Consider the following 10517-nt stretch of genomic DNA (forward strand, 5'->3'; position numbering starts at 1 on the left):
ACACACACACACACACACACACACACACACACACACACACACACACACACACACACACACACACACACACACACACACACACACACACACGCGTACGCACGCACGCACGCACACACACCTGCGCGCGCACACACATTTTGTAAAATAACTAAATCACACTCTTAATATTGTATACTTAATATTTAATATGCAAAAATTTTAAAACTTAAAAAGTAATTATTTAAATTCTGTTTCTGTGCTATCCAAATGTATTTTAATATATATCAAGAATTTATAAAAAAATTATTGTTAAAATTAAATAACTGTGACAAATAAAGAACTCTTATTTAGTTTTGGCTAAAAATTTACTTTAAAAAATTGTAAAGATTTAATTCTGAGAAAAAATAGTAACTAATTTAACTAATATATTCTGTATACTGTAATAAATACCTATTACTGCGTAGTGTATCTTCCACAAGATAGATAATTAAGCCAATCATTAATCATCGTTTGTCTACGAACAGAACCTCTCTAGAACAGAATCTCGCGCAAATATATACATACATACATGTGTTAATTTGATACGATACAGCCATAATTTACGAAAATATGTATGTACACTTTCGCAGAAACAAAGAGAAAAAGAAGTAATCAAATTATTGTAACATATCTGGATGATTTTAAAAAATTCGAAGATGAGTATCATATCGTATGGCATTAACAGGACGTTTTTAAAATCGATTATTTTAATTTTTATTTATTTTTTAATAATATGAAACTCTAGGTATAATCATATTTCTAATCAAGTGTATAACATTCAATTAACTTTGCAAAGTCAGATAGAGAAACAAGAAACATGGCAGAGATGTTGATGACGAAGGAAAAGAATAGAATATAGAGCATGAACGAGAAAGATCTTAACGTGTCTCTGTTCGCAATCCGTCGACTAGCTCTTAGGGGTGTCGCCAATTCGGAGGGTAGATCCGCGGTCGGTGTAGGGGAAACTCAATATAAAGGAGGGTTCCGATATAAAGGATTCTTTGGGAACGGGTCTCAAGATTCGATCACAGGGCTTTGTCAAGTTGGCGATTCGGCGCAACGGTTGCCAGACAGTGGCCGTTTTGGACATTTTCTCAAGCTCTACGATTCATCGGGTGAATCCTGAACGCATCCCTTGAGAATTTGCTCGCGGCTTTGCCTTAACTGATTACATTGTCGATGTTGAATGTTATTAAAAGATAATTTGGACTGACAGAAACGTCATTCCTTGTGGACACCATGTTTGGTGCTTTGATCCAATTTCGAAATTTCCCTGCTGACTTGACTTCCCTACTGACCTTTATTAATTATTTATAATTTTGACAATGCATGAGCAAATGATATGTAATCTCAGCAACATTAACATTTGTATCCAAATTAAAACTTATTTAAATTTCTTTTGACGTAATATGTACTTGACTTTTTTTAAAAGACATTTTTACATAATTATAGGTATCGCACAAAAACTTAAAACTTATACAAAATTTAAGAAATATATTTTCAATTCTTTTGATAAACGATTAGATATATATTAAAATATTTATAAGGTCAAATTATTATGTATACATTTAAATCTTTAATATATCTTTAATATTTGTATAAAAATAACAAGAAATTAGATTTGTAAATTTTGTACATTTTCTATATAATATTATATATGTATTAGTTCTTATTTTTATTTTTATAATAAATGTATTATTAATGTTTTATATTAGGTATAATATCTTGTTTATATCTCAGCATACGAATAATAGATGATTTTGTGCGAGTGAACAATTAAAAATTAGCATCTGACAACTCTATATTTATTTGTCATGGAAAGATCACTTTTTGTCATACCCAAGGGAAAGCTCTTTGTTAATATTTTGTTTGATTTATTGCTCAAAGCTTGTAGGAAATAAAACGTTTTTATATTTCGCTATTACAGAAGCGCGAGAGGTCGCCGGGAAAAAGAATGGATCGGCTTCGACGAAGCTTCCGAGATAGTTTCCGGCGGCGGAAAGATCCTCATGTGCCCGAGTCTAGTAAACCTCATCAATGGCAAGCAGATGAAAGTGCAGTGCGTTCAGCTACATGCGCTTTTCACGTTAAGGTAAAAATTAATAACAACACCGAGTGTGTGTACCAATTATAGTGATTATCTCTAATCAGTATTAGAATTATGATAATTTATTAAAAAGATGGGGGATTTATTAAAATGAATTAAGAATTAATTGGCGTTTTTTTATTTAGTCGGCATTATGGCTGACATTTTAGTTATTTAATATTCTCTGCTTTAGAAATACTATATATAAAGCATTAATTAATTAATTCTCAGATTAATAATGTCAGAAATCATTATTTACATAGAATTATAAATGCTTAAAATAATTAAATTTTTTATTAATTCAGTTTCTTTTTCAAGAATGTATAATTTTATAGAGAGAGTAATTCTTTATAATTAATATTAATTTGCTATATTAATATTAAGTATTAATTTTCTTAAATAAGGTAAAAGTCTACTTTAATCTTAAAACTACTCTATTTTACTAATTTAATTGATTTTTTGACAGTATCTAGGATGTGTAGAAGTCTTTGAATCGAGGGGTATGCAAGTTTGCGAGGAGGCTCTTAAAGTTCTTCGTGTAAGTATTTTATATAAAATAATTTTTGAAATTAATACGACTTGTTTGTGGATCAATTAAAAGCATTAACTTTTATAATTAACCATCTACATCACGCGAGCATATGATTCATATTCGCATATTTGTCATATATAGTTCATTCAGTAAATTTTTTATGTATATAAGAATAAATAATTTCTAAAAGTAATTCTTTCATAAGATATTTTCCATTTCCAATATTCAAGAAGCTCTGTAGAAAGTTTTATAAACCTTGCGAAAGTCAAGCGCGTCACATTCTCTGAGTCTTTCGCCTCGACTATATTTAGTACGGCTTACATATAAAGAGTCGACATTGACACCAAAGCGAAAATAAATCGGTGTAAAGGTCAAAGGACAACTTCGGGCGACCGAGTTAATTTGTGACTGAATTTTCAGAACTCAAGAAGAAGACCAGTACGGGCGATACTTCACGTATCTGGTGACGGATTGCGTGTTGTCGAGGATGAAACGAAAGGATTGATTGTCGATCAGACAATCGAAAAGGTGTCATTCTGTGCGCCGGATAGGAATCACGAGAAGGGATTTAGTTACATTTGTAGGGATGGCACGACAAGGCGATGGATGTGTCATGGATTTTTAGCATTAAAGGAATCGGTAAGTCAGATGCCATTTCATTTCATTCGAATAGAAAATTATCCTTAATATACAAGGAATGCTATGTACTCTGTCGATAAGGGGTGTTCATTGATTCGAATTGCGAATATATGCAGCATCAGACGGTACGGTGATGATAATCTAAAGTATGTGTATATGATAACCCAATATGTAAATAACTAAATATGAGATATATATTTTAATTTTAATCCCTAATTGCTGATAGATTTATTAATAGTTACTATTTTGTGTAATTGAAAGTTTTTGTAAAAAATTGTAAAATATGTTCTATTTTTACATATTGCCATTAAGATTTGCATATATCTTCCTGTTTATAATATAATGTGTATATTTTGTACATGTTTGAGATTAAAAATATAAATAATATTAGTTTTTAAAACACTTTTATGTGAATAATGAGAGTATTTTTCTTATAATTGGCTTTATAATTGCGAATGTACACAGCATCAGATAGTATATGGTATAATAATAATAAGAATCTAATATATAATTAAATTTTAATGCGTTCTTAATTACTAATAGATCTATTAAGAATACATTAATGTGATATTCTATGTAATTGGAAATTTTGTAATATGTCCTATCCCAGTCAACCAAGTCTATCAAAAACAAATTTTATTAAATGCTTGTTATAAATATCGACAAAAGGATCAAATTTAATGTGAATTCTATTATATTTAATAATATCAGCAAATTGGTAGCAGATAGATGCTGATGTAATATGAGAATAAATTGATAAAATCTTGTAAAGCTTGCTGATAGCAAATTGACGACAAGAATCGACCAAAACTAAAACCAACTAAAGTTTTACTCGATTGTTACTATCAATTTGTTGTCTGGTTAATATGTAGATTTTGCTAGCAAAATACTTATTGCTGGCAGCGAATTTGTCATCATTCTGAGTTGATCAGCTTAATGTCAACTCGGCAATAATTTATTATTAATTTACTTAGAATGTTATATATTGCTATCGAAATTTACATATATTTTTCTGTTTACGATATAACATGCATATTTTAAATCTTGGTTTACCTTGTTTTATTTAAAAATATAAATAGTATATTAGTTTTTAAAAGACTCTCACAGGAGAGGAGGCATAGGATAATGAAGGCATTTCTTAATGGACTTATTCTTTATCATCAAGGGAGAAAGATTGAGTCATGCAGTAGGCTGCGCCTTTGCTGCATGCCTGGAGAGGAAGCAACGAAGAGACAAAGAATGCGGAGTTACAATGACTTTTGATTCGAAGACTTCCATTTTCACGAGAAGTGGCAGCTTTAGGCAACCGAATCTCGCGGAGCGGTTACAAGAAGCGCGCGATCGTGCAGCAGGTGGGTTACATAAATTTTTAAAAGTCACCTGTTATGTTGGCTACTTTATAAATAAAGTTAAGACAAATTAAAAAAAAAGAATAGTTTAAAGTTCTATAGACCTTCTTCTTCTTCTTTGATGCTCAATGGTTTTATGACTCAACGGTTTTAAGGTGCGTTTCGAATTACGCACAAAGCTTATGATGCATCATCTGTCTTTGTTGTTCATAGAAGAATAAAAAATAAAGAAGAAAAAAATGATATCTCATGCGCTTCATGCGTAATACGAAACGTATCCATAGTACTATATATTTCAAAAGCGTGAAGTACTGGACTTTTTGTAGGCATGAAGTTCAGTGTTGTCTAAAACTTAGTTCGTGAGTTAAACTAATGCTTTCTCCTATTCATCATCTCATTGAACAAAACAAAGAGAAAACAATAAGAATAAATGCTAGAGCTTTGGTCAGTGATTGCTCTAACATCTATTCTTTTTTTTCCACTTCGTCTCGTTTGATAAAACGATGAAAAGGTGGGAGCGTTTAACTCACGAAGTAAGTTTTGGTCAGATTTATTGACAGTGAACAATCTTTTGAGAAAACGATAATGGCTCGATTTATACGATTTGAATAATTACCTGTACATAATTAATGTAATGTAGACCATTTTGTTCGCTTATTTAATGATATAAAAAAAGTTTAAATTTGTCGGACAAATTAAAATTAAGTATATTTTCAACGTTTCCAATGTTTTAAATGTTTTGCTTTTAATATGTCGTATTATTTTTTTATAGATCATAATAGATAAAAAATGTTGCTCATTTGCAATATATTTTTTTTCTGGTATTTCAATATTTATGTAAAATATTTATGTTTCAGAAATTCCTCCGGTTAGGCAAGTGTACAATCCCTTTGCAATTGAGAGGCCGCACGCTACTCTATCTATGCTGGAGAGGCAAGGTTCCTTCCGGGGTTTTTCACAACTAAGTCAAGCATCCCCATTTAAAAGGCAACTTAGTCTACGAGTCAACGATCTTCCTAGTACTCTTGAACGCACACGTAGTCACAGTCTTGAGCCAACGGATTTGGCGCGAATGCCTTCAGCTCATTCGCATATTGTACCTTCGAAGCCCCCAGGTGAGCGTTCACGTCACTGAAACATCTCATTTCCATTTTATTTACAATTTTATTAAATTAAGCTTTTTAACGAGTGAGAGAATACGTTACAACATATGCGCACAAGTACGCTGATTATGTACTATTAATTTAAATCAATCTGACCAATAAATAACGATGTACTTCTTTGTCTTACAACAGAATTCGAAGGATATGACGAAGGTCATTACTCCTTATTCTGTTCATTATTGTTGCTTGCTGATCGATGTATCCTTGAACATGCTCGTTTTCCATGCACACGGTTCATTGTATAATTAAATTAACAGACATATAAACTGGTATCACGACACTATACGAGCGTGTAGTTAGAACCCTTGTAATTTGAATTCGCCTCTTGTATATTTATTTTGTTTGTGCTTGAAATAATATTCAACTTACATCGTATGTTCATCGTTTTATATATTCTCACTTTATATTATATAACCCAACATATATACATTTAGGCGTCCTATAGCATGTCTCTTGTAGAATGCGTTCTAGCACCCATGTTACAAAATTTGAGATGTTCTAAATATATTAATAAACGTCATATCTTCTGTTTATTCGCAGTGAGTCCAATACCAGAAATATTTCCTGGTGATCACGACAGCGTTTCCGCGATGTGTCAGCAGCTTTCTCAAGGACTTTCTCTGCTTTCGAGCAGCGATGACTTCGGGCCATTGCCGTCGTCCCAATCTGCCGCGAGCTCCGTAGCTAAGCAGCTTTTCACCAGTACCACTACTAATTCTCCTCCAGGTATGATTTTTTAACAAAATTGTGAGAGTTACTTATTTCATTCTCTATCTCAATAATCTCATGCAGAAGACGCCTTCAAGAGATCATACGTAACGAGATTATTGTAATTTTTATAAATAAATTATCATTCTTTTTTAGTAACGAGTAGCAACTCGTTGGATGAGATGAAATTGCAGAATGGTCCCAATATTAATAACAACGATAACAACGACAAGAATGAAGAGCTCAGTAATTTGAATCATGTAGGATCCAGTTGGCAAGAGTCCGCATCCCCCGTTCTTGCATCGAATCACAGGCTCACGCCCATTCTTAAGGCGAGCAACTTGAGTCCTGTTCTTCCAAGGACGAACGCGCCCACTCCAGTCGTTATGAGCACACCGGCACCTGTTTCCTCTAGTGTAGGTGCCTTCGGCACGCCGCCATCGGCAGCAAGTCCTGCTTTCAGCACGGCTTCTACGTCCTCTTTAGGAAATACGTCTACGCCGGCCGTGAACAGATCGCCGATCCCAATAAATTCCGTGATGACGCCAAAAACAAGTTCTCCTAGTACTAGCGTAGCATCCGTTTCCCCAGCGGTACCACTCTCAACTGATGTCGCTCAAGTCTCATCGGCAACTGGAATCCCGACGGCTTTAGTAAGTTAAACACTTACTATATACATAAATAAGTTTTTTATTTAAGCAAAACTTTTTAGTTGTGTTAAATTTATATTAACAAGATTAAGTAAAAATCAAATGCTATAATATATAAACACTTTTTACTTATACTTTTCTAAATTATTTATCAATTAATATTTTATAAGTATATATATGTAATATCAATTGATAATCTAAAATATACATTAAAAATTTCTTATTAAAATTATTTAAATTTTGAGTAATTTTTACAGAAAACTTTTAAATAAAAAAATTTGATTGAAATACTATATTATTATATTCTTTAAGAACATATTTACGCTTTGAAAGCTTTCTAAGATGGATTTAATGCATTGAATTTTACTTTTTTAGAGCTTCTCGTTTGATTCTTTACTGTAGTACAATATAAAAATCAACTTCTTAGCCATTTATTATATTATAATATAAATTTCAACGTTGATCCAAGACATTCTTTCACGAGTTTCTCCATCAAACAGGTGCAACCACTTTCTACAGCAGCTGGTTTACCGAAACCAGAACAATGGTTGGGTAGTATAACTGGCTCTGTACCATCACCGGCGTCACCACAGCAAGTAACTGTTAGTCCTCGACGAGCACCTCCTCTTCACACAAGGGCACATTCGCTTGGTTCGGCTGCAATGAGTCTGACTTCCAGAGGACCTTCTGATCCCTTCGACGTCGAATGGGCGGAAATAGCTTCCAGAAATATGCAGCAGTCAACCACGACAAATCCCTTTATTATGCCGAACGCGACCCAAGCGTTCCAAGTGCAGTTGTAGCGTCAGGAGTTTATCAATAGTGTCGCCAAGTATTTTCACTCCAGCACATAGCGGCAACATGTCCGCCCGCGCTCCGACCTTGCACACGATCGAAAGTATTACACGTGAGTCGCGTGTCCTCGACCTGATCAAGTTTCCGAATGGATAGCAATGGTATGCAAAGTGTCATTAAAAGTTTTGAACTGATATCGCAAAGCAGAAAACCAGAACAATGGTTGGGTAGTATAGGCCAACCATTATAATCAGCAATAGTTCACAAGAATGTTCCAGAACGTGCAAAATCTCATGAGTCAATATGCCAGTAATATGATGTTACAATTATTGAGCGTTATGCTGTTTGCCAATTTTTGTTCGACAATTTAAATGTCTATCTGTAATTGTGGTGATAAATAGAAAATTGAAGTAATGCATGCAAATTTTATGTTAAATTAAAGCTGTTAAATGCTTATGCAAACTTTTAGAAACTAGAAAAAAATGTAAATTTATAATGTTATGGACATTTTAAATGCGAACAAAAATTGCTTGAGGTAAGGAATGTTTGAGATATTTAATTAAAACAGTGTAAGTGAAAGTTTTCCATGAAGCTAAAAATATTTATAAAATCATCTAAATGTTTCTACAAATCTAGAAAAAAAATAGGCACTAGAAAAATTTGTATGGATAACTCCTAAAAATATTTAAAAAAATCACAGTCAAATCACTTACGTCTTCATGAATGAATAGATTAATTTGGTGACGAATGTTTGATAAAATATTTGTGAATTTTCACGCAAAACTTGGCGCTATATACGCTTTGCTCCAATTTTATGTCTCTCTCACACAGCACCTAGATTCATGAAAAACAAAATCGTGAGCAATACTATATTCAGTAATTATAACATTATACTATATGGCATATTAACTTATAAGATCTGCAGTCTTTACTCTATCCCTATACTACCGATGGTTTTTTTACCTCGCAGCATTAGTTCGGGAACTTTTTGATTGCACCTCAATTTACCGTGAGATCCATTTAGAAATTAGATCGAAGGAGCGCATAGATTTTTCTTGTCAAATTGGCGCTTAGTAGCAACGACGATAGAAGCGAACTGAACCAGCACAAAATATCAGCGTAAAATATACTTAATAGATAGATAAGTATATACGCGCACAGCCTTAACGACCTCAGTAAGAATAAAAATAACACACGCATATACGCATAAGCAAACGCCCGGGTGACATGATGCGGGACATAAAGTTTCACTCATCGATAATAACAGGCTACATCTCGTCAGCCGTTTAAATAGAAGCAATAGATGTCGCGAAGTACGCGTATAAGCAGAATTCCCGACAGTATGAATAATATCTTACACTTAAATGTCTATCACGCGATTATTATAATTGGATATTCTAATTATCTTGAGTAGAGTTAGGCTCAAACTGAGCGATTATCGTCGTTCTGCATGAAAAACGAAAATTGTATGCACTCAAGATTACGCTGCACCCTTACTGTTATTTTTTTCAAAAAACAAAAAAGAAAAATATATAGGGTAGTTGTCACTTCGTGATCGAATCGTGACCTGAATCACGAAGTGAGGTGACCGTACCTTCCACAGGAAGGGGACTTGCATTTTCGGCAAGCTCACCCGGCTCAAACGGATATGTTCTACCGAATGTAGAATATGCAGTAGGGGTTAACATCTACGAGGAGACTGTGATATTGATGTGAAGTGGCTTAGTACTTAAGCGAACAGGGTCAAACGGATTACGAAGTATCGTGAGGAACTTGCTCAAGGTCACCGCACCGCGTGTAGAGTGATCGTGAGTTCGGGTACCACAGACTCTATCGTCCCGTATTAGCCGGTAAAAAACACCCTGTAAATTACTTAAGTTTAGCTGTTAAAGACTAGCGGAGATATGTCTTACACTATCGTTGTCTATTATACATACGATCGTGTCGCATTTATCAAGAGGACCGAGGAGCCGGATGACGAAACATGTAGAAATTTTCGCACGAGGATAAAGCTTGCGGAATACAATACTTTTCTTGAGAGTTTAGACGGTGCTTCCGCTCTGTAATAATAATAGTTGCGAAAATCGCTTATCGAGCCGATCCTCGAGTGTGAGTTCATATCTACGATCTGATTGCACTCAGCTATGTACATCGTAGTGAGTGAAGGAGTTTCCTCAGTCTCGTGTATATAGTAATTGATAGTATCCCGTGAGATATCAGTATTGCGCCTCGCAGCTTTTTGTCTTTCAAATTAATCGCTGCACTTTCGGTTTTTCGAAACGGATCGAGGGTAAACGTCGAGGAAGGCCAAGGGAGATATTACAAGAGGAATAACTGAGGCGTGTATGTATGCATTGTATATAGATTAGTTATTTAAAATGTAACGCGACAGTGTAGGAGAATGAAGAAGTTTTAGAGAGCGTGTGTCATTTGTTAAGCCGGCGACTCAGCAATGAGACGAGAGAAATTCTTTCTCAAGTTCAATCGAAGCGAATAATCGAATTGTACCATATAATAGTATTTTATAATTTTATAAATGAGGAAACGATGACGCTACGATTCTGCATCATGAAAGAG

The 10517-nt window shown here is 33.9% G+C and overlaps 1 protein-coding gene across 1 annotated transcript in view; it reads left to right on the plus strand.

Moving 5' to 3' along the window:
- Positions 1 to 7948, plus strand: part of LOC105627274 (protein numb) — a 23588-nt gene extending 15640 nt beyond the window's left edge. The window contains exons 2-10 of the mRNA XM_012208561.1: positions 1946 to 2110; positions 2571 to 2642; positions 3057 to 3275; positions 4441 to 4627; positions 5482 to 5739; positions 5920 to 5940; positions 6328 to 6513; positions 6652 to 7148; positions 7646 to 7948. Of these exons, the coding sequence (XP_012063951.1) occupies positions 1946 to 2110; positions 2571 to 2642; positions 3057 to 3275; positions 4441 to 4627; positions 5482 to 5739; positions 5920 to 5940; positions 6328 to 6513; positions 6652 to 7148; positions 7646 to 7948 (1908 nt within the window). The remainder of the gene's footprint in view (positions 1 to 1945; positions 2111 to 2570; positions 2643 to 3056; positions 3276 to 4440; positions 4628 to 5481; positions 5740 to 5919; positions 5941 to 6327; positions 6514 to 6651; positions 7149 to 7645) is intronic.
- Positions 7949 to 10517: the final 2569 nt, after the last annotated feature.

Source organism: Atta cephalotes (genome assembly GCF_000143395.1).
Source record: "Atta cephalotes unplaced genomic scaffold scaffold00008, whole genome shotgun sequence".
Taxonomy (NCBI): domain Eukaryota; kingdom Metazoa; phylum Arthropoda; class Insecta; order Hymenoptera; family Formicidae; genus Atta; species Atta cephalotes.